At 45.8% G+C, this 27,453-nt stretch overlaps 1 protein-coding gene across 2 annotated transcripts; it reads left to right on the forward strand.

Moving 5' to 3' along the window:
* Positions 1–60: 60 nt before the first annotated feature.
* On the forward strand, positions 61–26,774 carry AP2M1 (adaptor related protein complex 2 subunit mu 1). 2 transcript variants are annotated; one of them, XM_040074906.2, is made up of 11 exons: positions 61–137; positions 10,627–10,739; positions 16,056–16,321; positions 17,698–17,780; positions 20,927–21,062; positions 21,159–21,300; positions 23,593–23,712; positions 24,162–24,297; positions 24,992–25,089; positions 25,230–25,341; positions 25,654–26,774. In XM_040074906.2, exons 2-11 carry the CDS (start codon positions 10,666–10,668, stop codon positions 25,786–25,788), a joined length of 1,302 nt encoding a protein of 433 aa, XP_039930840.1. In that variant the 5' UTR covers positions 61–137; positions 10,627–10,665; the 3' UTR covers positions 25,789–26,774. The 2 variants fall into 2 exon arrangements, with proteins under 2 accessions (XP_039930840.1, XP_039930842.1); XM_040074908.2 differs by lacking the exon at positions 61–137 and adding an exon at positions 1,029–1,092.
* The last annotated feature ends 679 nt before the right edge of the window (positions 26,775–27,453 follow it).

The raw sequence follows: 27,453 nt of genomic DNA on the forward strand, positions 1-27,453 counted from the left end.
CGCATGCGCATTGGCGGGGCGCGGGCGGGGCGCGCGCTCGGCGTCTCTGCAGTGCGCGGGGGGGGCGCGGAGCGAGGGGGGCGGCGCCGCCATCTTGGGCGCGGGGCGGCGAGCGGCGGCGGCGGTGGCAGTGGCAGGTGAGGCGCCCCGGGCCGTGCTTCGCTTCCCGCCGGCCTGTGCGGTCCCCGGCCCTCCTCCGGGCGGCTTCCTGCTGTCGGGCTCGCTCTTCGGCCGCGCCCGGGCGGTGGCCGAGCTGCTGCGGGTGGCGGCTCCCTGGGCGCTGGTTGGGGGTTGGGGTCTGCAGGCCCAGGAGCGGGGAGGCGGCTGCAGGGCGAGGTGTCCCGCCGGCTGCCCTTGAGAGGGACGCGAGAGTGCCCGCGGAGCCGGGAGGGAGGGAGGGAAGCGGGGCCGCCCGGGAGGGCTTTTCCTCAGCTTCCTCTGAGGGGGTGCTGGGCGACCCCGTCATTCGTTCGTACATTGCTTGTGGCTCGGGGAGGGTTACTGACAGCTGTTAATTAGCTCTTTGGTTGCAATACCTGTGTGGCAGCCCTGCGGTGCTGCACCGGGGGAGGGTGGGGATAGGGTCGGGCTGTGTGTGATACAGGAAGGCCGGCAGCGATGCGTCAGGTCATCCTGAGCAAAGGTTTTTTTCAGTCGGATCGGACTGGAATTTCACCGAAAAATATTTGCCTGTATTACTGATCCAAACGTGAATTAGCTAGGTCATGGCTTGCACTCTGCTTCCTCTCTGGAAAACCTGCTGAGGCAGAACGCAGCGCTGCTGATGCCGAACTGCTTATTCTGAGGCTTAAAGCAGGCTCCCATCCAGCGGCTCTTGGGGGTGCATTTCCGTATCCATTCTTCCCAGGACTAGGTTTTTGGATTCAGCCAAACTGCAAGAAGCACAGCCTGTGTTTATCAGCCAGTGCAGTTGACTTCTCTCCCCACTGGGAAATGACTTGCTTTTGATCTAGTGTTCTCTCCAGCTGTGTGAGTCCATGATCTGTTTTGTGCTTGCTTTAGTATGACAAAGCTGCTATCAAGTTTTAGCCTCAGGCTGCCAAAATCTGAGCCTGGAACTTGCCCAGATAGGTGAGTCTGGATGGCTTCTGTGGCTTAGAAGTCTCGGTATTGCAGGCTTCTAACTGTATATGGGCTTATGTGGTGTTTAGTTGGGCAATATTTACTTGAATGCTGTCAGAGCTGTAGCTACTATTTTTTTCCTATAGTGAAAGCTGTGTGTGTGTCCCTGTGAGTTTTGCTTGGAGGAACAATCTCAAATCTGAAGAGATGCTGCCAAACTGTCTGCATCCATATTTTTCCTGTCAGAAGGGAGGCATCACTTCTCTTCTATAGGAAATGCCATGTTACTGACATCTAGTGACAAAGATACCTGGTGTTCTTTGGGCTGTAGTGTGGCCATGTTCCAGGGACAGCGTTGGGATGGCTTTGCAGGGTATCATGGCCGGCTGCTTCCTCCTCCCTAAAGTCCTGATAGTCCTGGTTTTTGGAGAATTGAATCTTGAGTCTGTGAAGGGTTACATCCTGAGTTCTTTGAAATGCAGGGGACTGAACATGCATTCTTGTTTGATACTGTCTCTTTCCTTTTTTTTTTTTTTTTTTGTGTGTGTGTGTGTGGAACAGGAGCAGTCACTAAACAAAATAGGCTTTATAAAGAAACTTCCTGTAACCCTGGTTAAACTTTTCTTGCCTCATCCCTGCATCAAAAAAAGGTAAAGCCAAGACTGTCTTTTGCAGCACAATGTCTTGCACTGGTTTTCTAAGCTTATTCTACTGAAGACCATTAGAGTATTTAAAGGCTCTTCCTGGGGCCAACTGGAGGATGGCCTGTAGTGCCAAAATATAATTGGTTTGTGAGGCAGAGTCTGCTTCTCTCCTTTAGTGAGTGACCTACCGAGTCAAAAGTTACTGACAAGTCATGTATTATTTTGATCTTGGCAGGAGATCAGCCGCTCAGCTAAAAGCTTGCAGGCAGAAGCACAGAATGTGAAATGCAGTTATCTGCTCTCCAGTAACAGTAGTGAGAGAAAAGTTGATACATCAGGGCACCTAGACCATTAGTGGTCTGCAGAATACAAGCTCTTACTCAAACTCCACTCTCTGCCTCTAACCTCTTCTGTTAGAAGACACATAGGAAGCAAATCACTGTTGAGGTTTCTAGCTCAAGAGGAAAAAGCAAGTTGTTCAAACTGACTTTAAAAATGCTTTGGTAGAACAGGTAGAAATAGAAAAAAGCTTTGGGGCTGTTCACATCAAGTTGGGCTCAAAATACGGCAGAGGTGTGTTAAATGCTGTACCTGTGATGTTTTACTGGAGTAAGGGAGCCTCTTATGTTTCTCGGTGTCAGTATTTATCTCTTGTTGCTTTTCAGACTAGCTGCATGCAGTATGGCATGCAGAAGTGGGCTGTAGGAGGAAGGTCTGTTAAGTGAATGTGCTTCTCTTCCTGCCCACTGGGTATGGGGATTTTTGGGATTGTGTTTAAAATAGGAACAGTTTCTCTGGAACTGATGGGTTTATCTCAGGAGCTCTTTAGCTCAGGGTGTGCCCCTTAAGTGAATTATGCACCCTGTCTTCCCCAGGATGAAGTGATTGAAGCTGCTCTTGTTTATAACCAAGTGCAGCCCATGGCCTCCTGGAAAGTGGCTAATGCAGCCCTCTAAGCAAAGCTCAGGTGCTCAGATTACCTGGTGGGTGATGGCATTGTTTTGAGCCTTAAGTCATTTGGGTTGATAATGACTAGTGCTAGCTGAAAGGATGTGTTTTCCCAACAACTTCAGTTTGCCAGACCAGCCTGACTAATCCCCCTCCTGCTTCAACTGTTGTCACTTGTCCAATATCATACTGATTTCTGGAATGCAAAAATGGCTGGAGTTGGTGATTTGCCTTCAATACCTCTCCTGATTCCTTCCTGGATGAGAACTCAGCAGCTAATGTACCTTGAACTGCTTAGTTAGATAAGCTCATTAATGCACAGAAGTCTTACTTACTGTTAAGTCAGAACCCAAACTGTCTTTTAATAGACTGCTGAAGAGGTTGGTTGCTTTACACCAGCTTATTAACTGACTTGTGATTGCCGTTTCCTGGATGTGCTCTGTAGATTACAGAAATCAGCATTCCTGTTTACATTCAAACTAAGTGATGTCTGTGCTGTAGGAAACTCCCAGCCCCTTAATGGGAGTGACAAAGTCCGAGCAGCTGGGTCTTGGGCTCACTACTGATCAACTTGTGTTTGTTTGTACCCTGTACTGGATGGTGCAGGAAACTCGATGAAGCTCATGGCCTGTCTCACAGGAGGGCTGTGGCCAGGAGGGCTCTGTAGGTGAGCAGCAGTCCTGACATCTGCTCATCCAGCCTCAGTCAGTGGCTGGTTGAAGGCTTATTTTCCCCACCTGTAGTGCCAGGCTCTTTTCTGGACGGGTATCTCTATGGTAAGAATATCACCCACACAGCTGGCTTGGGACAATACAGCTGATCCCAAAGTTGTCTCCTAAAATAAGTGGACAGATGTGCTCGCTGCTGATGCTACTGGTGCTCATCAAATCCTGGGACAATTGGGTCGCTAATGTGAAACTGTAGTTATGTTATGGGCAGCCTGAGAACTGCTGCAGTCACATTGCTACTGAGCAGTTATTCTTGAGCTGCTGTGTCACCACTGCACCTCTGCAAAGAGGACACAGAGGATTTGCTGAGCAGATGCCGTGAGAGCAAACAGGCCTGGCTTAAGTGTTCCTCAAGTTCTGCCTACACTGGACTTAGAGAAACTGATATGGAAGGATACAAAGAAGTGTATTTGTGCTTTCCTGAGGCAGAAATACCAATGTACACCCAAAATTTATGGTGACTCTGGTACCATTAGGCTGTAGGCACATTACACTGCTAGTGACATGTTTCTTTCAGACAGTTCCTAATTCTTTAAGGAGCCAGAACAAGTACTCCTTGGTTCATGTGTGAAACTGGAGTTACTGCAGCCATGTTCCTTTTACCACAGAGGAAAGCTGACTAAAAATTCACTTTTTTTCCTAAGCAACAAATTTGAGCAGATCAGCGTGTTTGTTTGTTGTTACTTGTGCAAATAGAGTTACAAAAGGCAGAGAACTGTGTTCCAATGTTTATGGTGAAAGTTGAAGCCACCTCTGTCTACTGGTGCAGGGAAGGGTTAATGGTCTGTGTGGTGTCATGTGAAAGACCTCAGGTTATGGGACAAAGGTATTGGAGAAAATCACTCATTTGAATGAATATCTGTGTATCTGGAATTTAGGCTACAATTCAGCTTAGTCTTTCATACCCTAATGAACAGATGACTGATACTGCAGTTGTGTTTTATTGTTGATGTGATGCTGTGGCTTCTCAATTAGAGACACCATGAAAGGCTGCACTGGACCGAGACTACAGCATCAGTACTGTGTACTGTGGTGGTTCTGAAAGAGTTGCTACAGATAAACAGCTGCAGAGGGAACAAACTGTGCTGGTTAGTTGATTCCTTATGTGTGCCTTGTTTAGTCTAAGAAAGCTCCATGTGGTGTGTTGTTCATTTTTCTGCAGCTATTATAAGTCAGAACTGATGAAGAGGAAATGGAAGAGGAAGGCTGGGCTCTCCCATGCTACAGGATGGAGCTGCTATTTATCACCACTTGATAAATGCAGGTTTAGTGCCTCATCTCACTAGGTAGCTCCCAGTCCAGCCCACAGTATGTGAAACTAAGAGTCCAGCAACAGGATCCTGCTGCCTGAGCTTGGCTGCCTGAGCTCCTGACTTCACCCGTGCATTCCAAGCAGGTGGCACACTGAAAGGATGAAGTCTGACTTTTGGAGAATCACCTGGTTTTAGATCAGACCTAATAAACAGAGCATTTTCCATCTATGATAGAATCAGTGGACAAAAGCAGTTTTTCAGATACTGTGCTTTATCTTGTCTTTATCTTTCTCTGGATTCCCTTGGTTATGGTCTGCAGCTCACCTGCTGCACACTGACTTCTGGGGCTTCATCCAGGCTGTCCTGGTGGTTTGAGAGAGGGGTGCTTATTGCACATCCCCTGCACAGTGGGAGCACTGAGATATGATTTGAGGCATGTGTGATTCTTAGGAAAAGGCATGGTACCATGTCAGTCAGTGTAGGCCCAGCTAATCCTCCTTGCTTTTCTGTTATGTAACTACTGAAATGCATTAAAATCTTTATCCCAGCCTTTGTTTTTATACATGTACTTTTTTTTGTTTTGTTTTGTTTTGGTTTGTTTTTTTTTTTAGCTGGCTGTATTAATGCTGTGACTTTGCCACAGTTGCTCTAAAGGTATATTTTAATGTTCTCATCTTCACTTGATGAGTCATTTCCATGTCATCTTAACTCCTGGTGGGTTTATAGGCATGTATATAAGTGTGTGGTCTGTCTGTGATGTTCTGATGTTCTTCATGCTCCTTTTCTGCTTATGGGTTGAAATGGAAGTATATGGGAACGTGAGCACTTGGCAGGAGAGTAGGAAGCCTATTGCCTTAAGTATTTGGAGGAGCTGCATTCAGATGTTACATCTACCCCAGTAGCTGCTTGAAGAATGCAGAGTGTATTGGGAGAGGGCTGTTCCTAAATTAATGTGATTACTCATCAACTGGTGTGAATTCAGCATACATGTGGATTATCCCTGTACCTTAACTAGAATAAATCTATACTGTAAGTAGAAAACAGGGCTGTAGCTACCAGTGTGGAGCGGGTTGCCATATGTTCAAGCTAGGGAAACTGGAGGAGTGGAGCTGCAAAGCTCTGAAAATGCAGTTGATGGATCATTAACCCAAAGGTTTCAGCTAGAGTCATCTTGGTTTCCAGGCACTTGGTGGTAAACAGTTGAAGAAATGGTGGGCTTTGCTCTTAAGCTGTGTCTGACAGTGAGACGTTAGGCTGAGGAAACTCAGAAGCAGTGTAGAGCAAGCTCCCTAGAAAAGGCTGACTGGAGAGGAGCAGAATGAGTCATTGAAAGCTGATTGAGCAGTGCTTTCTGAGTCATGTTGCTAATGCACAGGGAGCAGATGAGCCCATCTCCTGTGCTGGAGTTTTTATTCTGAGGCCTTCTGATTCCAGCAGCCATGAGTCACTGAATGTCAGTCTAAATTAATTTCAACCCTCTTCCCTGCAGTTCTTAACCACTGCAAGTATGAGGATCTTTCACTTCCACAGCTGATCTGTAAAGAAAACTATTAATTATTTTAAAAGATATGGAAGCTTGTGCTATGTCTGAACTGTGCCACTAAAATCCTCTTTGTATTTAGAATGTAACCTTGAAATAGTTGAAAGGAGTATCTGTGAAACTTGAAACACTAGGGAGGATCAAAACAAAGCAAGCTTATTTCCACTGCAGCCACTTCAAGGAGAGCCATTGTCGTCTTCAAGAGCCATTCTTCTTGCTGAGCTTTAAGCAACTTTCTTTTGCATTCTGTCCTTTGTATAGCTTTCCTCTCTGTTCATAGATCTCTGGGCTGCTTACTCTACCTCTTGAGTTTCCAGCTGTGTGGACATGCTTCCATTAGCTGATGGAAGTAATTCTGTGGTGGAGGGGGAGTGTAGTGACTCTGGTCTTGTGTCTTGGAGGGATGTATTGCAAGGCTTGAACAAAATACTGGAATGTTGTCCGTGTTCCATGAACTCTCATCATGGGCAAGCTTGGTGAAGGCTGACAGAGAGCAGCCCTGCACCAAACTGAATTTGCTGTAAGTTGTGTTGACGCCATTGTGCTGTCTGTGATGCCTGGAACTCTTCAAGATGCCGAACTGCAGAAGTTGAGCAGACAAGGGAGATCTGCGTATAATTGTGTTAAATGCCTTGCATGGTTGAGACCTCTTCATTCTCTGATGCCATTAGATGGGAGTGCAGTCAGAGGTTTATACTGCATGTGTCCTTCAGCTACTGCAAAGAACTGATTGATACCTGGTACAGTTGGGTAGGTCATCTAAAACTCTTGTTATAGGCACAATTTTTAACCCATGTGACTTTGCTGGTACCTGGAAACTCTTTACCGATTGTCTGACACAAAGCATTAGGTAAACTGTACTTAAATGTGAATTCAGGTTTAATTTTTAGAGCTGTAGAATTGTGGTCTTTTTCAGACTGGAGAATCATAACTCATATGGAGGCATTCTGCTGCTACATGTGAAATAAATCTCATGTATGTCTCAGGTGTGTATGGTTGGCTGCCCTTATAAAACTGTCAGAATGGCGCTGATCCTGTGGCCAAATCCATAGTAGTAGGTAAAAGTACAAGCTCAGGTGTTAAGCAGGGCCAGAGCCAGCCCCTTTCTAACTTTGGGCAAGATCATTATTGAGTTGTTTTGCCAGTGTAGTACAGCAAGCACACATCAGCTGGTTGGTGGCAGATCTCTGCGTACTTCTCTATTTTGTACCGTACAAGAATTTGCAATAAGAGCATTCCTGTTCAGTAGTCATGGCAGCAGGATGTGTGTAGGTATGAGGGTATTCAAAGCAGTAAGGGCAAAGTAGATCAAAGTAGACCAAAGAGGTGCAAATGGGACTACAAAATGGCACCCTAAATCCAAGATACGCAATTGTACAATGGTGCATATAGGAGGTGTGTGGATGAAGTAGCAAAGGCAATTCTGGCCTCACCTGTGTCTCTGCAGTATGAGCCAGTGCAGCTCTTAAATGTGCCAGTGGAGGTGGAACCAGGAACTAACTTTGCATGGGCAATCTGAAGCTTGAACTTATCTCCTGGGATATTTTGTATAAGGAAGAAGCCTAGCATTTCATTGCATTGATGAAGAATTTTTGAAGACTTTGAATTATGATCTATCTACTCTCCATCAAACGTGCTTTTACTAACATGTAAGATGGGGAAGCAGTTGACTCTGCTGCCTGGTACTGTGATGCAGTTAAAAATGCTGATTTTTTTTGTCTGTAACTTCAGCAAAGCTGTCGCAGAATATGTTCTAACCTAACATATGAGAAAGTGTGCCACCATTATTTCAGTCAGCATTTAAAGTTTGTAGATCTTCCTAAGAGGAGGCTTTTAATTTCCAATGCAAAGCTTGATCAGCAATCTTCTACATGTTTTATAGTAATGCAGTAAATATTCAAATCAAGGCTTTTTCAGAAAGTGATTGGCTTATCATGCTGGCAAAAGGCATTGTCTTGTATATGTTGCATGTCTGATCCTGTTGCTCATCAAAGCAGACATTTCCTTTATACTAAAAATAGTGAAACAAATAACTTAAGCAGCATTAAAACCCAAGAGGGAGATTATTTTTTTTAAAGACTAGGATGTGCTTTCTAGGATTCTTCTGGGAAGGGTTTATAGGATTCTTATGATCCAGCTTTGACCAGTTGCATAAGCTTCCAGGAAGCTGCTCTGTACATTGCAAGTCTTCTTGAGAAAGCAGGAATTCTTCACCTTTGATTGCAATAGTCCATATCTGAACGTGGAAGCCAGCACTGTAGAAGTCTGAAAATGAATGCTTGTTTCTTATCTGGAGTGAAAAAAATAGTAAGTAGGAAAGAATTTTCTAGACTGGGCAACGATTTGCTTTCAGTGTCATAATGTTTCTCCTTTTTTTTTTTTTTTTCCCATTGTTTGGCCTGTGTGAATGACCTTGAAAATGTTGCAGCATCTGCCTGTCTTGTTGGGCAGCTGTGTTCAATTCTCCATGTTTTGGGTTTCAGCCCTGTACGTTACCTCTTTGTGACCCTTTCAGGCCTGTTGGGGCTGTGTGTGCTTTGTGTAAGTATTGAGTGTGTGGTACAGCTCCTTCCCTAAGTCTGAGAAATTTGGTTTGTTCATTTGACCAGTGGGATTGTCTTCTGCTGTGGGGATGCTGACATTGTTACCCATAGACTTTGTAGCCTTGGTCATGAAACAGTGAGCAACCTCAGAAAGCTTTTCCACTCTTAACTACACGGGAATCTTGGAGCTGCCTATGTCTTAATAGGTTTGGTTACAGAGACTTAGAAGTAAGTGAAATACTTGTATCCCAAAGTTATAAAGTGTTATAGTTGGGAATGGAAGAAAAACATATTTGTAAAGCTGTTCTGTGCTAATTGGAGTCTCAGACATGAAAATATGTTGGTGACAGTGCCACAAAAAGCCACGGACAAGTGGCAGAAGGCAACCCATCAGTAGCCAGAGATCCATGATCAGCAGAATGGGGGAATAAAAGCCAGAAAGCTCACTACTGGGCTTTGGGAAAACTGCTTGTCTCTTTCTATTTTGACTTAACTGACTTTTGGGCTCTTTTTTCCCCTTTTTAATAAGCAGAAGCAGCCATCTGGAAGCTGAAGACCTGTAGTAGAGAAGTATGAGTAGTGTTATTCTTTGAGGATTCACTAGATGTAGCTAAAAATGTTAGTGTAAAGGCTTAGGAAATTCAAAGTTTCTTTTTTGTCTTGCAGAAATTACAAGTAGTGGCTGCTCTGTAAACCTTGGTTTAGCATAGAACTCACATCTGCAGTACTTCTTCAGATGGGCAGCTACTGTAGTCTCTTGGGTGTAATTTTCTAGAGGATACATTACTCTTGATAATCCAGAACTCCCTTAAGTCCCTCTGATGTGTATACTGGTTTTGTATTCTCTTTTTTTTCTGACCGTTGAGGTGATCCAAGGCTGGGTCACTTTAACTTTGTCATTGCAGCATTCCTGAGCAGACTCATATCGGTTCACTGTCAGCATCTGTCTCTCTAGGTTGGCGTCTCCCTATCCTTTTCACCCAGCCCAGACTGGTGGGTGTAGGCTAACCCACCCAAAGAGCAGTGTGGAGGTGGCTGTTATCTCATGCTCTGCAGTGCCCCAGCTAAGCAGTTCCTGTGTGATCACCCCAAGGCCTGCCCTGTCAGAGTTGCACTTCTCTTCTTGGGACTAAGCCAACCAAGCAGTTGCTGCTTGTGGGTATTATGACTTTGACCTCAGTGAATAGGAGTGCATAAGACTCCAGGAATGGGATCTGGTGAAGTAGCTGTATATTTTAAAAAGTCTTCTGTATCAATAATATCTACCCTGTCAATAATATCTAATGTCTTTGAGGAGAGCTCTGTAGCTGTCTCCAAAGCAGTCTTCCTTTGAAGAAAGAAGATTAGCAGTTTAGGAGGGTAACATCTGAGGGTCTATCTCCCAGTTCAAGTGGGTCATGCTTGTGACCACTCCAGTGATATGTTGTGGCCAGATGGCTCTCAGTTTGAATTCTGAAGTGTGACTCGATATGGCTGCTAGGGAGTAACAAAGGCTCTTATGCTGATGTGTAAAAACTATGTAAAAATGGTAATAAGTAGAGATGTACTTGCTGCTAGGAACCCCCTGTCACGTGGTGATAGGCTTGGTGACATGTCAGACGTTTGTGTGAACTGCATGTAAAAAGACTTAGGAATTGCATCTGATTTGTATCTCAGTCATGAGGGAGATAGACACTTTATAGTAGAAGGGAGGGGTCTCTGATTTGCTTGTAGTTCCAGGCCTGTGTTTTTTCTCACATGCAAGAGGTATGTTTTGGATACATCTGTCCTTGCTGATTTTTGGAACGAGAAGTAAGACAGCTTCTGTTTCAGTGCCAATTTTAAACTTTAGTCCTGGCTACAATTTTTTTCTGTACAGCCTACTTATATATGCTCTTTCTTGTTCAGGTATTAAGCAACATGGGAAGTGAAGACTAAAGTTCCATCATGATCGGAGGCTTGTTTATCTATAATCACAAAGGAGAGGTTTTAATCTCTCGTGTCTACCGGGATGACATCGGGTAAGTGCTGCTGTTGCATCCCTGATTTTTGCATTTTTGTCTCATTTTGATGCAGTAAACAACCCAGAGCTGCTTTGTTTTGCATTAGCTGTGCATGCATGTAAGAGTGCAACTCAACTTGCTGCTCTAGGCTTAGCTTAGAAAAAAGAAGTTTAAGCCCTGGTCACCTACAGTGAAGGATGGCCTGCAGCCAAACCTGGGACTTTCTTTTCGATGGTGGGGATCTGGCTGTTATTACAAAATGCTTCAGCAGCATGGACTGCCACTGTGAGAGCCTGCCTCACTGTAATTGCTAAAACTTTACAGGAGCAGTAATGTGAGAACTGTCTGCTACACACTATAGCCAGGGCTCTGAATTAATTTCAGGCACTGATTTCTAACATCAAGTACAGGCATGCAGGAGACTGTGGTCTTGGAAAGTTTTATCTGCGAGCAGTCTCATAGCAACCATGGCTGTACTACTACAGCTGGCTTTCTGTCCCCCAGCTTTGTATGGCAGCCTTGTGTCAAAAGCTTACATTCATTGGGTAACTAAAGTTGTGGGAAGCCTTGAAAACCCTCAGTAGATTGTAGGTGTCTGGTTGCACTTCCCCCAAGTGCTATGATGCTCAGTTAGACTGGATCTGGGCAATCCTTAAGCTGCTAGTTTCCAGAAGGTATCTTACTAAAAATATGGTGTCTTGTAGGCAGTGGATTGTAAGTGATCGTGCTGCTTGGGCTGAAAACCTTAAATGGAAGGGTTTTGTGCTCAGCAGTACTCTTTCTAGTGGGTTTTCATTAGTGTCAAGCATTAGGCGGAAGTTAGTAATTAAGTTCACAGAGTTGAGGCAGGGCCAATGGAGGCAGAGCTGTGGTAGGTGCCAGCTGAAAGTTCAGTGAGAGAGAACCTTCAGGCCAATTTAGGAAAAAGCAGTTTGTACCAGGTCTCGACAATGTCTAGTGGTAGGATGTGCTGCGAAATAACTTGTTGCCATAAATCACAAAAAACTGTCAAGCCAGTCTGCCTTCAGACTGTTCTGTTCTGAGGAGTATATCCCTTCTGGTTATGGATTGTCTAGTGGAGGTTAAAAGTTGAGGTAGAACTAGTAGCTAGTCAAGGCTTGTACTGTTTCATCGAGGGAGTAGTCAACACAGGGTCTGTAATGAGGCTTCACCTAATGAGCTTTTAAGTCTCTTGGTTTGTTCTAGGTCAGTTAAGGCAAAGTAGCTGTTCTAAGGTTGACTGAGTTATTCCAGGACTTCCACACATAGCTGAGCCAAGGAAGCATTTTATTTCTCAAGCAGAAAGCCAGTGGCTATGATGCCTTGCATCTTTTCTACTGTACAAACTCTCATCAGTCTTCAGTACTTGTTAGCTGAAGCTCTTCAGAGCAATTCATATGACAGGACTGACTTTGTAAAGCTCGTATCACAGTGACTGAACCTAGCCAGTTTGGATTATAGGTAATTTTGGAGAATATTTCAGGTAGGGGCTAGGGAGCTTGGCTGCAGTTTAATTGTGGTTTGCAAACTTGAAACGCAAGATTGTTCTCAAATGTTTATTCAAGAAAGGTCTTTCGATATAAATAGCTTTATGGCTGTGGAGATGCAAACTGGGGAGCAAATAGGTATTTTAATATGATCTTCTGTTGCTTTTTATCTTGGCTCATTTCTCTTACAGAGTCAGTGCCTTATGTTCAGTACGTGATAAAGTACTTCCTGCTGGCTGGCCAAAGCTAGAAAATGGGATTTCCTGCCTGATCCTATCTTAACTTTTTCATCTGGCAGAGTGCCACAATATTCCAGTGTTTTCTCTAGGACTTGAGGCGCTGGTGTTCCTTTCAGTGAAATCATCCGTTCAGTTCTTGTGAAAGTGTGAATCTTGTGACTTGGGTGTAGCTGATGTTGGCTGTTAACTGAACTTGCTCCCCAAGGTGCTGGATTTCTTCTCAAACAGGCCTTCAGTGCTATTTTGGATTTTTTTAAAGACATAGCCTTACAGAAAAAAGTTGTTTAAAAATGGCTGTCTCATCTTGTGATATAATCAAGAAACAGTGAGTCTTTCCATTTCCTAGTCTGAACATTAGCATTAATGCCAGGTCTAACTCAAATATTTACTATCCTAATCCTCAGTGGAAGGTAAGGAAAGGAATAGCCATGATACTGTAGTTTGTACTCCACTCTGTAGGAGTTCTGTCTCTAACCAAACAGCTGAGTGATAGACTTCTAGCATACTACACACTTCTTAGTTCCTAAGCAGCAGTTCTGAAGTGCTGAGAGCTGAACCCACCATGCTTGTTGGGAGTTGAATATGAAATGAGCATAACTACTCCCTGTCTTCATGAGTGATTGGCCCATAACACTCCTTAATCTTGGCCATTGCCTTTGGCATTCTGAAGCCTCAGTTTCGGAGCTGGGAGATATTAAAGGTCATTTGTGGTTATGAGAGCACCTCCCCTTGCACAGTTTAAGGGCCTTAAAAAGCACTTACCAGCTCATATGTAATGACCAAAGTCACGAACAATGAGGATATCCTTTTGACTTTAAAGGCAGAAGTACCACAGAATTTGAACTTTCTTTGCTTGCAACTTAGAATGGCTTTGGTGCATGTAGCGCATCTGTCCATACAGCAGCTAGCTGCATGTATAAGCAGCTTTATTATAAAAAAAAATAGGCAATACACTGCGCATATAACTCAGGATAACATGGAGGGTTCTGCTGTAATTTTCAAGTGCCTTGTTCTTCAGTGACTTAGTCGTTGGGGAACTTACCTGCATTTAAGAATGCAGCTGTGTAATAAAACTTCAGCTATTTGAAACTGAGCAGCTTACATGACAAACTGCATGCACGTTAAATGTAATAGGTGTTTGGTTTCTGAGCTTCTAATACATCACGTCAGCTTCGTGGCTCTTGATCCTTAAGGAAAAAGTGCAAGCTGGATAGAGCAGTGTCTGAATCTGCAGGATGTGCCCTATCTCTCCAGATGTGCTCCAGCTCTATCAAACTTGCTGTATTTCCTGTTGGCTGGACCAAACCAGAAAGCATCAACACAAACACCTTCAAATGAGAACTACTGTCATAGAAATTCCCACCCAGACTTGTAGCCTTGTCCTGAGGCAGACTGGGAAGAAGATACCCGATACTCTGTGGTCCCCAGGTGATGCCTCTGATTGAGGCTTTGGGGTTTTTCCACACCAAGGCCTGCTACCTATACTAGCAGAGCAGACCGGGTATCACGGTTGTGATACAGGTGCAGCTCACCTGGACTAAATGCCCAGTTAGCCCTGAAGTTCAGCCAAACACAGATCTGTCCATGCTGACAGCCTGACCGTGGCATGTCAGTGTTGTACCTTGTGAGGGCTTCATTGCCGCTATAGCTTGTTACTGTCCATCCAATACCACCTCGGCCTTTTGTGCCGAGGAGCAGGGGGGAGGGGGTGCTATTTGGTCTCTTCTTATCTCTTTGGATTCATTGTGCCTTGTGTGTGTGTTTCTAACCCTTTCTCTTGTTGCTGTCACTCCTCCTTTCTCCGCTGGCGCCATTTCTGTCCATCCCATCTCATTGGCTGCTGTAGCAATAGGTAAGAGACGCGTGGTAGGCCACGACTGGCACTGCACAGTGGGCACCTGGTGTGCTAGCAAAGCCTCCCTGACCTGAGGCTTCTCCTCTGGTGTGCACCAGTCTGGTGACTGCTGCTGGTGCTACTTTTAGTGGGTTAGAACTTGAGGCCAGGAGGGCTAATGCTCCAGAACAAGCTGAACTTTCCTTGCAAGGCTTACTGGAGGGGAGGATTTGGGCTTTTAGATATTGTTATTTTATAGTAGATTAAATTACTTTCTTTTGGAAAAACTAAAGTAGAAATGAAATATTAATTTAACTCCAACTTGGAAACTTTCTGGAGCAATAAAACCTGAGGAGTATTAAAAAGCCAGAATTTTGCTTATGGGGGAGCGTGTTTACTGATGACACTTCTACATATGTCCCCAGACCTTCAAGGAGCAAACACCTGCTGTGGTAGCATATGTTCCTTTGACTATCCTTTGTTTTCTAACTTGGAACTGTGTGTTGGATTGTTGACAATCCTCAGTGCTTACAAGCATTTGTATGCCTGTATCCTTGCTTGCAAGGATGATATTACTGTCTGCTCTCAAACATGTTTCTGCATAATCACTACCATGGCCTTGATGCTGAAGTCAGGCCCCCTGTTCTAAAGTGTCTGAGAGTATGAGTAATAAAGCACGACTAAATGGGTCTTGGCTTTGTGTGTAGACTGTTGCTTTAAGTTTTGGTCTTGTCATATAAAGCACTTGGGCTTCCTTCCTGTATTCTCAGGATTGGTGGACTTAATTTGGGAAGTTTATTCTGATTAGTAGTTATAGGTAAGGAGACCAGTGTGCAAGAGCTGGCATCCAGAATGTCACTTGGAATCCTTGTGTAACAAGGAGGGGTTTTTCCCCTGTTGCTAGTGTATAGACAGTTTGGCTCAAAGAGGGCAGCACCTATGTGCAGCTTGCACAGCACTTTCTCAGCACTGGGCAGAACCCTTGACTGTAAGTGGTCCTGGCCCATGCAGTACTGCTAACACGTTGCACTGTGGGGACTCTGAGTCCAGATGCAAGACACCTGTTCTGAAGCAGAGCAGTCTTGAGGTGACATGTAACTGGAAAGCCAGCAGTGATCCTAATCCTCCTGGTGCTTTGAGCCTGCCCTCCAAGGTGTGTCGGGTGTGGAGGTGAGCTGGATCTGAGAACTAATGCTCCCTTCTGGAGGATACCTGGGCACTGACATCTCTTGGGTGGCACGGGCAAATTTTGCTGTTTTTCCTTTGGTTGTAGGTCTGAGAGCAACTGCCATTGACACGTATCTTGGGAGACTACAGCTTGCTTTGGGGCAAGAGTGTGAAGGCCTGGACATGCAGAATAGACAATAATTAGGTGTTTGGCCAAAACTGGACTCTTTGAGCCATACATTACTAATGTGTTTGCTTCCAGCTATGACTATCAGTTGGGAGTGCTGTCAAAATGATTTGAAGGGGAAGTTTCTTTGCTTTCTTACTCCAGATGGAGGTTTGCTTCTCCTTCTGACTACAATTACACTATAGTCCAAAGGTCCCTACAGACCAGTAGCACACTCTCTCCTTTGAACTTGTGCAGAATTTAGTGTCTAACTCTGCTCAGAGCCTTCACTTGTCCCTCTTAGAGACATCCCCAGGCACCCTCCCTAGGTGAGCTTGGTGTGTGTAGTTCAGTGCCTGACCGTAATGGCATAAGCACAACTGTGCAGCCAGCTGGTTTCACACTGGCTGTGCTGACTTGTCTTTGGTGGTGCTTTCGTAGGCGCAATGCCGTGGACGCGTTCCGCGTCAATGTCATCCACGCACGGCAGCAGGTGCGCTCGCCTGTCACCAACATCGCCCGCACGAGTTTCTTCCATGTCAAGCGCTCCAACATCTGGCTGGCTGCTGTCACCAAGCAGAATGTCAACGCTGCCATGGTATTCGAATTTCTTTACAAGATGTGTGACGTGATGACGGCCTACTTCGGGAAGATCAGTGAGGAGAACATAAAGAACAACTTTGTGCTCATCTATGAACTGCTGGATGGTGAGATGTTTCCCTTATATACTGTGGCCTATTGCACTTGGTCATTCTGAAATCCTTAGCTTAGTATGATGTAGTAATAGTCCTTGAAGTATTTTTAACATGTATGGTAGAGTTCAAAATTACTTGTTCAGCTTTCTGTACTGTGAATGTGAATGGTACCTCAAGCCCATAGCCTTGTGCTGATTCCCTTCCCTGAAATGTTGAGAGCTGTGCACTTGTATGACTGAGACAGCTGGTACTGGAGCTCAGAAGCTGAGGGGATCCTGTGTAGATGTCAGGCTTTCCTTACCCTGAGGTACATAAAGAGGGCTGTCAGTAGCACCTCTAAGGCCACCTGGTGCCCAGGTGGCTCTAACAGTGCATGGAAGCAGTCACCCAAGGCTTAAGTTGATTGTCCCTAGTAAGTTGCCTTTTGGGCTCAATTCTGAACAGAAGGAAGTCAGTAAAACCCAATGTACTTTGTCCCAGCCCTACCTCCCCCACTGATACAGCTCCAAACTTCACAGATTAAGAATAGTGTCCCTTCAGCTGCCTGTGATATCAGTCTGAGCTGCCCCTGTTTCACATATCATGAGCACTTTGTGTTAGTCACCTTTCAATTTCTTTTCCAGACAAGGCACCACACATGTGTGTCCTGGGATTCTTAGCCAAGGGTCACAGTGACTGATGTTTTCCCTGTTCCCTCAGGGCAGACCAATAGACTGCCTGTTCTCTGCTTTGGTCAGTCATTGCTGTCTCCTTGCAGGCACACTGAGATCAAACCTCCCAGTGTGATGTTGCTCAGTATCATGTTAGTGGTCTTCTTTCCCCTCTAAATATCTTGTGGATTGTTCCCTTCCTCTTTGAAGGGAGTAGGTGTGTACTGTGCCCTGTGTAGTTAACATCTGTTTCCGTCCTACAGTTATCCTGCAGTGCCACTACTCAGCTGTTGTTTTAGGTTTGGGGTTTTATTACATCTTAATAAGAACAAAACTTATTTAGAAAAGCTGCAAAGATAAAAATGCCGTGGTGTTGGATAAACTCTCTATTGTCCCTTGGATGTTGCTGGAAAAACTCCTTAGTGTGCCCTGTGCAGATGGCTAGGTTAGTTGATATTTAGTCCTGAGGTGTGATTTGTGTTTAAAAACTGGCAAATTCATGATTTGCACAGCTTTCCATCACCCCTTGTCTCCAAAGTATTGGTCTGGGAGCTTAGTGTAGCAAGAATGGTAATTTTTTTTTTTTTTCTCTTGATAAGGAATGCTGCAGCAACTTACCCAGAAATTCAATGTGTGAGCAGCATCTGTTCACTAGTTGCCTTTCTCCTTATAGGATGGTTTGCTTAGTTGATGTGTTTATACCTTGTAGCTCTGAACTAACCTTTTACCCTTCTGTAGAAATCCTGGACTTTGGCTATCCTCAGAACTCTGAAACAGGGGCCCTGAAGACTTTCATCACTCAGCAAGGCATCAAGAGTCAGGTAATCAGAGGAATTTGGGGTATAGCACTGCTCTGCTGGTTAATTTTTGCTGAGCCCATTCAAGAGAGTATGGTCTTCATTACCATTTGACCTGTATGGAAGATTGAGAACAACACCCTGACAGGGGTGTATCTCAGTGGCACCTTGTTCTAGGTGTCCTTGCACTGTGTTACCTCATGTTCCCTGGCACACAATAAGATGCAGGAGGAAGAGCCCAGAGCTAGGATAATGTCAGTCCCTTGTATGTAAATATGATTGCTGGCTTCAGGCTCTGCTCTGTGTCAGCTTCTGAGAGGATAAACAAATCTACCTGCTGAACCAGAAGTAGCTCTTTTGCATGTGAATCTCACTGAGCAGGTCTGTTCTCCACCAGAGCTGTCAGGATTTCATGCCTGCCTTGTAATGAAGTGTTCTTCAGCCTTGTGAATCTCGCTGTTAAGTCAGGAAGCTCATCTCTGTTTGTAACATCCTTGCACATCAGTGTCAGTACAGCCTGAGCATTCTTAGGTTAGAGATGAGAATCTCTGCAGTGCTTTTAGCATAGTATTAACCCTTGCAACAAAGTTTACATGGAGTTAGAAGATAAAGGACGTGTTGGGAAAAAGGTGGTTAGTTGGACTCGTTTGGGGAATGCGTTTAAACTGGTTCTAATCCTACTCCAGGTGCAGTCCTCAAAAGTAGGCTTCCTGTCTCATAAGCTCATGCTTAACCTCTGAATTCAGAGGAAACTCATAGTCTCTTTCTCATGTTCCCAAGGACTATTGTCCACCTTGTCCATCTGACATAGCTGTGCGAGTCAATAATGAGGACTTAGGCTAAAAGTTAGTCCTCTCCCCTGCATAGCAATGAGTCAGGAAAAAAAAGCTAGGAGTCTGTAATGAGGCAGTCTGTGGCAGAGTAAAGCTTCAGCCTCAGGTACAAACAGGAGCAAAAAGCTGAACAACAGCCTGCATGGTGACTGTTCTTGTTTAGGTTAGCAAAGATCAGTCTATGGAGGCTCTGTTTCAACTCAGTTCATCAGCACTGATTCCCTGAGAATTCCTTTTTAAACTTTTAATCTAATAGCAAGACTAACTGTGTTTCAAGAGGAAGTGAGAGAGAAGCTGCCCCTGAGCGGCATATTTCCCTCTAGAGCAGCAAACTCTTTTGCAGCATGGCCAGATGTGAGTGCATCCGGTCTCAGTCCCCATCATGAGTTCTAGTGTAAATCTCTGCCCTTCTGCAGTCTGACAGTTTGGGCAGTCAGCACGGAAGATAGCTGAATCAGCTCCTGTTCTTAGAAAAACTCAAAACTAACCACCACCCTCACTTCCTTCCCCTTTCCCCCCGCCCCGCCTCTTTTGTTGTTTTTAACAAACTCTTATGCTGTTTGTGTGCAAGCCACTGTCACAGCATCATGCTTAATTCAACAGCAGGTTTAGTCCTTTCCTTACAAAGAGGAGTTTGGCTTTCAGCTTTACACAAGTAAGCAGTTCTGCTCAGTATAGGAATTCTGTGCAGCCCAGTTCAAAAACCAGAAGTAATCCATTGCAGACGCAGGATGGCAAGGGCAGCAGTTGAAAAAGTACCTGCCATGTTTCCTTGTCTACTCTCTACTGTGGTACTTCTAGCCTTCAGCTCCTCATTGACATAGAGCCAGTTCACTCATGCTGCTGGGTGGTCTCAACTTCAGCAGCTGCTTCGAGATCCATCCAGTCACTTTACAGAGTGAGTGTAGGCCCAGGGTACTGGTGCTGTTGCAGATGAGAATGTCATCGCATAATCGATGTCCCTTTGGAAGACTGAGCACTGGGTATTAAATCTAAGTGTGCTTCGAAAGCCCGAACAAAGCATTGAACAAGGCAGTGCTTTTTTTGTGTGACAGACAAGAGAGGTACTTTGTGTACTGTATTGAGCACTTCCCTAGGCAATTCTCTGGGGAATATAAAACTCTGGTTTTTTAGATGATATGACAGTGGCTGTTCTTGCTCAGGCACTGACTGTCTGTCAAGAGCATGTGTGAAACTGAGATCTCGTACTGCCACCCTGTGGGCCTACTGCAGGGCTGCTGTGGGAGAACCCACTTGTGTCTTGTGCAGTTGTTGTGGTGGAAGAACAGAATTAACAAGAATACCACTTTATACAGGACCCAAAGTGCCTGGTGTTTCCCATAGTCTGGGCATCTGTGACATGATAGATATCCAGGATTTGCATTGGGTACACCAGCATGAGTCTGCTCTGCATAGAAACATTATTGGGAGGGGTATTTTGCCTGTCTCTTCCTCTGCTCCACCTTGTGTTTGGATTGTCAATAATGGGCCAAGTCTGAAAAATCATTTCACTGCTTGGAGTGCTGGGTTTCCTGCAGGGAGCTAAAGGTCAAAAACCCTCATCTTGTTTGTGCTAATTAGCTACCTAATTAACAAAGAGCTGACCTGCTTTTTTCCTGTCCTCAGGCAGCCTTAAGTCTAACCTGCCTCTTTCTCCCTTCCTCCCTTCTCTTGCTATTGACCTGCTTGCCTGTTAACCCTATCTACACTGCGCTTGCTGCTATACTTCTACTTCTTGACTTTCTTCATGTGACTGGACCCCACCTCTAGCATCAGGTAGGTAACCTCTCTGTGCCTCTCAATACAATCCTTGGTACTTTTCGGAGGCTTGGAGCCTGGGTGCTGTTAAATGTATTTTGGGTTCGTGTTGCTATGTAACTCTTATGACTGCAGTTATTAAGAAACAGGCCTTGGGGATTAGCTCTCTTGTGGCTCTGGGGTTTCATGTTGGATAAGGGTGTGAACTGCTACATCAATCCGTGTTAAGCTTCTCTGCTTAATATGGATTGATGTGACAATATGAGACATGATTTGAATGCCCTTGGTGGGGCCCATGCCTCCCTGCATTAAGAGGTAACCTAATGGACTTTCTAACAAAACAGAGCAATGTTCCCTGCTGTTGCTATGGCCAGTTCTTGGTTAGGCATAGAATTTGATGTTCTGAGGAGGGAATGACCAAATCATGTGAGGTGTGAAAGCATCCGTGTCTAAGTGACAAAAGCATTTATGTGTAATAAATGGCAAGTGTTTGCTCTTAGATACGGAGCAAGGTTTCTTAGTCTTTGAATTTATTTAGAGGTGTTTATTTATGTCTAAGATGTCATTTCTTCCCTTCAGACCAAGGAAGAGCAGTCCCAGATCACCAGCCAAGTGACTGGACAGATTGGATGGAGACGTGAAGGAATCAAATACCGTCGCAATGAACTCTTTCTTGATGTGCTGGAGAGTGTGAATCTCTTGATGTCCCCACAGGGTAAGTAGGAGGTGTTGAGCTGGCATCCTTGTCGTGCTCAAGGTTTGTGAGTGGTGACTCTTGTAAGGGTTCTGAACTCTGGTCTTCTCTAACCAGGTCAGGTTTTGAGTGCCCATGTCTCTGGCAGAGTGGTGATGAAGAGTTACCTGAGTGGAATGCCAGAGTGCAAGTTTGGCATGAATGACAAGATTGTCATTGAAAAACAGGGCAAAGGGACTGCAGATGAAACGGGGAAAAGGTAAGAGGTTTGAACTGGGTGACCACTTGCCACTAGGGACTCTTATGAAAGGGCAGTCCTTAATAGCTTTTCTGATCTGACAGACAAAAAGCTGGATTTTTTCCTTCCCTTCAGATGGTACTGCTAACTTTGGGTAGATCAGTTGTCATGCAAGCTACCAGCCTGAGGGCCATGATACGGAGGGCTTGTCTACAGCTCTTTAGGTATTAAGATTCAAACACAGTTTTAAGTGTAGAGTTCTTGCACCTGGAAACAGTTCCCCAAGATGGATTTTCTTAGAATCTATATCTATAGCAGTTTTGCTCAGTGCAGAGACTCTTAATCATAAAAGCACTAGCAGTGCTCCCAAGAAATAGTGAAAGAATCCCTCTGCCTGCTGTACCTGGACTGTTCCCACAAAGTAGAACAAAGGCTGGGGAAGCCCCTCCTGCTGATTACCGGTGATCAGTGGCTGTGTGAGTAGGAGGCACATCCTTTCCTACAGCCCAGCTGCATCTCAGTCAGTACCCATAGTGATGCTAAAACCAGCTCTTAAACACCTTCTCCAGCTTTCCTGCTTGGGGTGAAGAGATAAAAGCAACGGGACTGCCACTTTAGTCTCACTAACCATTTGCAACTCATCTGTATTTCTCTTGGTTATTTTTTGTTTGTTTTTTTTTGCTGACCCCCCAGTGAATTGGGAAGGTAGATAATCTGCTTCAGCTTTGTGTGCACTCTGCTCTCCCCCTGTCTCTTGCTTTGTGTGACTTGTGCATGTAACCTGGATCTCAGACACTTTCCATGATGGTTCCTGTAAATGGAACTGAGCTGCTATTTGCCTTTTCTCTAAGAAGCAAGCCAAGAGCTATCGCTTCACTGTCACCTTTAAGCTATCTTTCCTGTACCTGAATTGAGCTAGTAAAACAGATGAGCCTGGAATGGCTGATGGGCTCAGTGAGGATTTACTCTAGTGAAAATATCAGCTGCACAGGCCTTGAAGAGTCAGTGCACTGTCCCAAAGCTTCTGTGCCAACTGCCTTTGCCAGTAAATATGCTATTTTTCTGAGTTACAGAAGTAAGATGAACGGGGACTCTTGGTTCTTGCTAGCTGTGATTATCCAGTGGGCATCTCCAGCTTGGAGATATTACTCTCCAGAAGCATTTAGTTATGAAGTGACCAAAAGGGACCACTGCTGTCAGTTGCTTTTTGAGATCTAGCCTGTAGCAAGGCCAACCCTGAATAATGCTGCCTGAGACCTGCAACAGTCCTAGGCAGAGGGCTTTCCCAGAAAGCCTTTGGAAAACTAATTTCTGTTTTCCAAAGAAACAGAAATTAATTGGTTGTAATCTGGGCAGCAGATTTGGATAGACTTGAAGCACAAACCACACCACTGGTGGTTGTGTGACTAGACAGCCAGTCAGCCTGGGGTCAGTCTGCTTCCCCTTTGTATAGGTAGTGGTGGTCCCTAGGACAGCTAAACCTGCTGTAGTTCTCACTATCTTGGCATATTGGCATGGTTGTCCTGTTTCTTCCAGCAGCTAAGGCAGCCTAGATGTCATAGTGACACACTGCTGCACCTTCTCAACACCACTGCCTCTTCTGTTGCTCCTGCCTGCTGGTCCCTCTCAGGAGCTGAGGAGTTTTGGCTGGCCTAGGGCCTGTATTCTCAGGAGTTAGTACTGGCACAAGTTCAGTGCTGGCAGGTTAGGCTGGTGCACCTACATGGACAGGAGGTAATTCTTTAGATTTTTAGGAGAGATACAGACTTGTATGTCACAATATCGTCATGTTGGTGATTTGGTTCAGAGTCAAACCACCTGCTGTCAGTGTTGAAATGAACAGCTGTGAAGAGATTTCTGAATAGGAAGACTCTGAACCTGGCATTTCCTGGCTGTGGCAATGGGATAGCTTTGTGGACAGGAAAGTGTTTTCTCTCCTTTGAACTGTGCTGTGAGAAAACTTGGGCTGGCAGAGTTGCCTTTGCAGTACTGAGTGCTGCTGGCAGACAGACCCAAGCATTGTTTTGCTGGCTGTGACAGAAGGGTGCTCTTCTAAGCTCTCTCCTCTTTGGGGATGGGAGGGAGAAAATTCTTTCAAACAAGCTTCCTGAAATACAATTTTTGTGGTGGTAAAACAAGGAAAGTCTGAGCCAAGAGGCTGCTGTCCCCTAAATCTCTCCCTGTCTCCCCATTTCCTGGACACCTGCGATGGCAACATGCTCTGTAGAGTAGTTTCTGCCTGGACAGATTTTAACTGCACCAAGATACCAGAGCTGCAGCTTGTGCTTCTCTAATTGTGTTTTATGTTTTCAGCGGCAAACAGTCAATTGCCATTGATGACTGCACTTTCCACCAGTGTGTGAGGCTCAGCAAGTTTGATTCTGAGAGGAGCATCAGCTTCATTCCACCAGATGGAGAATTTGAGCTCATGAGGTACTGTGGGTTGGGGGTGAACAGGCTGGTGTTGGCATCTGCTTGCTGCTACAGTAGTGTTGTTGCTCCCAGGCAGACTTTCAGCCCTTGAGCACTTAAGAAATACACACCCCCACCTTTTCAGAGTGGAATCTGTAGGGTGTCCCACAAATCCATCTGTTACAAATGTGGAAGCCCAGCTGGGTTTGGTTTTCTTTGCCACAATCATAGTGTTGGGTATGGGTTTTCTTGCTTTTGAGCTTGATGTATCTGTTGTTTTTAGTGTTTAACACTGGTGTCCTTGAACAAGGCTGTTGGCAGGAACCAGATACAAAACTTGAGACACCAAGAAACCATTGCTGCCATACAGCAGCACAGATCTTAACTGCTGTTTTTAGGAGGGTGATGCAGTTTGAGGCATAAGGGAGTTAACTCCTCCTCAGAGTTCACTGTAGCTTCCATCCCTGCAGATACCGAACCACAAAGGACATTATCCTTCCCTTCCGTGTGATCCCACTAGTGCGGGAGGTGGGTCGGACCAAGCTGGAAGTGAAGGTGGTGATCAAATCAAATTTCAAACCTTCCTTGCTGGCCCAGAAGATAGAGGTAAGAGAAAAAAAAAAAAAAAAAAACAAAAAACCTGTGGTATCTTGTGCCTGGAAATCATGCCTCTAGTTTATATCCTCTGTGGTGCAGTTCTCACAGATAGTCTTCAAGCTTAAGCAGGACTCAAAAAGTGAGCTGAGTATCTCTTGGATGTGTGGTGCTGCTGTACTGTGGGAGAGAGCTGCTGTAGAGTAGGGAGGTGAAAGCTGTTTTTTCACCTTGACAGGGACCTTATTCTGCTTAATTTCTCAGCCACTGTGAAAAATTTCATGTTCTTCGGTCTGCGTGATGTGATGGTCAGACAGGCAGCAGGCTGTGAGCTGTGCAAGACAGGCTAGGGGTGGCTTTGCAGCTTAGTCCCCATCTTGGAAGGCATACTGCTGCAAGGCTGGGCTGGCCAGAGCCTGCTGCAGTGCCTGACATCTTTCTGAGCTCATCTTCCCAACATTAGCCACGATTCCTGCAGCATGGTGATCTCTGCCCTATTCCTTACTGACTTTTCTGTCTTACGGAACTGTGAACCTGTATTTCAAAGCAAGAAACTGGAGAGCTAGCCTAGGATGCCTTGTGATAACTGATGTTCTCTGGGCACTGAGCTGGGAGAGAGAAGGCCCAAGGGGTCCAGGACAGACCATCTGAGACTGCCCAGAGTGCCCAGGCTCTTTGCCCCTGCTTACCAGACTGTGCCTTCCAGGTCCGGATCCCAACGCCCCTCAATACCAGTGGAGTGCAAGTCATCTGCATGAAAGGGAAGGCAAAATACAAGGCCAGTGAGAATGCCATTGTCTGGAAGTAAGTGAGCATGCTGGGGCTGGCCTGCAGGGGCAGGCCTTGGGGAGGCAGGGTAGCGTAGTGCTCCTGTCTGCCCTGAGATTAGGTAGTGAAAAGCTGCATAAACTCTGGCCTTCTCACTTTTGGGCTTTCTCCAATAGGATAAAACGTATGGCTGGAATGAAGGAATCCCAGATCAGTGCAGAGATTGAACTGCTGCCCACCAATGACAAAAAGAAGTGGGCTCGGCCTCCGATCTCCATGAACTTTGAGGTGAGTACCTGTCTGCCTTTCAGGATGCACCCAACCTTGGGGAAGCTTTGTCAGTCCCTCTTGGGAGTTACACAGGTTTGAGCATTCCCTGTGATGAGCTGACAGGTGAGGTCAGCCAGATGGCAAAGCTCCTAGAAGAAAATTGCCCTTAGAGCCACAAGAGTCTGGTACTATGCATGCAGGGAGTAGGGAAGGGAACAGTGGCTCATGATGTCCATTTCTAGATGCGTTGCCCGGGAGTCCTCTGGCATTTGCGTACAGAGAGCGTCTTACCCCATTCCAATGCTCTCTGTTGCCTTCCCCTCACAATAGGTCCCATTTGCTCCCTCTGGGCTGAAGGTGCGCTACCTGAAAGTCTTTGAGCCAAAGCTGAACTACAGTGACCACGATGTGATAAAATGGGTGAGGTACATCGGCAGGAGCGGGATCTACGAGACCAGATGCTAGCCCAAACAGGCTGGCAGGCCCCCTCTTCTCCAAGCCATGCTCTGCCTCTCCTCAGTCTTCAACTACATTCAGAGATGTCTGCCTGGCCCCTCGACGCAGATTGAAAGACCCTGTGGCTCACCCCGGGAGCGGATTCGCCTGCCTGTGTTCAGTTACCACCCACACTGCAGATGAAGTTCAGAACCCAGTCGTGTGCAGGGGTGCAGTCAGCCTCCTGCTCCCAGTCCCAGGGTGGGCAAGGGCTAGTCTAACTCCCATCCTCTCGTGATCTTTCTAGGGAACGTCCACCATTAAACTCCTCTTCTGTTGGTGTCTCACTACTTGCATCATATCCTAGTATTTTTGAAGTTCTTGTGCATATGTACTCGTAGAATAGATCTAAACATAGACTGGACAAATCTGAGTTGAAGTTACCCTGGCTTCTGTGCTAGCTATTGCTGTTGTGGTAGATGTTGCTGGCCAGTCTGAGATGTCTGGGGTGGTGAGTTTGTGGAGCCCCCACCACGGGAGATGGTGGGCTCACCAGATCTCACCACCACCACCACCTTACTTCTTGCAAAGCTGTCAGTATAGAGTCCTGCCGTGGGAAGGTTTGTGACCAAAAGGATGAGGGTTTAGGCTCTTGCTGGTGTGTATGTGGGTGGCACAGCATTTCAGGTCCTTGGAGCATTTACCCCTACCCTCTGCTGGCTTGAGCCAGTCTGTCCTTTCCGAACAAATTGGAGACATGGCCCCACTGTCCCAGGGTGTGTGGGTCAGCTGAGCTCTGTCAGGATGTGAACAGGGTCTGTCTCGTGCAATCTGAAATGCAGTTGGCAGTAAGAGCCCCCTGACCCAGCCTACCCTTTCCATGCTTCTACCAAATGCTTCTGGGCCATAGGAATGCTGCTGCAACCCACAATCCTGCTTCTGGTAGTGTGGTCTCCATTTTGTACACTTTGTGATTTGTCCAGCTCTGAATCTAATAAAGTATGTAGAATGGAGAAGGCTGCCTGCGCTGCTGTTTGGGACTGGTGCTGCAAGAGCCTGGACTGTGCCCTGGGGCTGTGTCGCACTGTCTTGGGACTTGCTTGTGCTGCTTCCCCAGCCCTGGGCTGCTTGGGGGCTAGTAGGTGAAAAGGGCAAGGTGATACTTTTGTTTCCAGCTGTGCCAGTGCTGCAGCTCCCTGGAGAAAGGAGGATGCTCTGGAATTTCCTTGGGGCCTCAGCTGGAGTGAGCTGAACTCGTTGGAGTGTGTCCCAGCCCCCTTGAAGTCAGGCTCCTGTGCCCCAGGCACACTTAAGAAAATCCTGGTCATCTTTCCTTGTGCACACCGGAAGAAAGCTCAAAAGCCATTTTCCCTTTTAACTTGGCTTTTGGTGTCAAGGGCCAATGTGGGTGCTGTGCAGGGTAGCTGAGGGAACCAGCAACTGCTGAGCAGCTGAACCTGGCCCTTGGCTCAGCCCCTCTGCCTTCAGTCCATGAGCAGGTGAGCCAGTCCAAGTGGTCATTCCGCATCGGTGGATGAAAAGACTCAAACCCAACCTGCAGTGTCCCAACCTGCAGCGTCTTGACTGCGGTTTAAAAGAAGAAACTCTGATTTTAAAAGAGGGATGAACAAAATGCCAAATCCTCCCAAAACCTCTTTCCTTGGGCGAGAGGACAAGCAGGGGCTGAGCGGGTTT

Source organism: Hirundo rustica, chromosome 10, assembly GCF_015227805.2.
Source record: "Hirundo rustica isolate bHirRus1 chromosome 10, bHirRus1.pri.v3, whole genome shotgun sequence".
NCBI lineage: Eukaryota > Metazoa > Chordata > Aves > Passeriformes > Hirundinidae > Hirundo > Hirundo rustica.

What these genes read in the sequence shown, in the direction of transcription:
- AP2M1 (XM_040074906.2), top strand. Translation starts at nt 10,666, where the DNA reads ATGATCGGAGGCTTGTTTATCTATAATCACAAAGGAGAGGTTTTAATC. An exon ending in CATCTATGAACTGCTGGATG is followed by an intron (nt 16,322 to 17,697) that starts GTGAGATGTTTC and finishes ACCCTTCTGTAG; the next exon opens with AAATCCTGGACTTTGGCTAT. An exon ending in GGAGAATTTGAGCTCATGAG is followed by an intron (nt 23,713 to 24,161) that starts GTACTGTGGGTT and finishes CCATCCCTGCAG; the next exon opens with ATACCGAACCACAAAGGACA.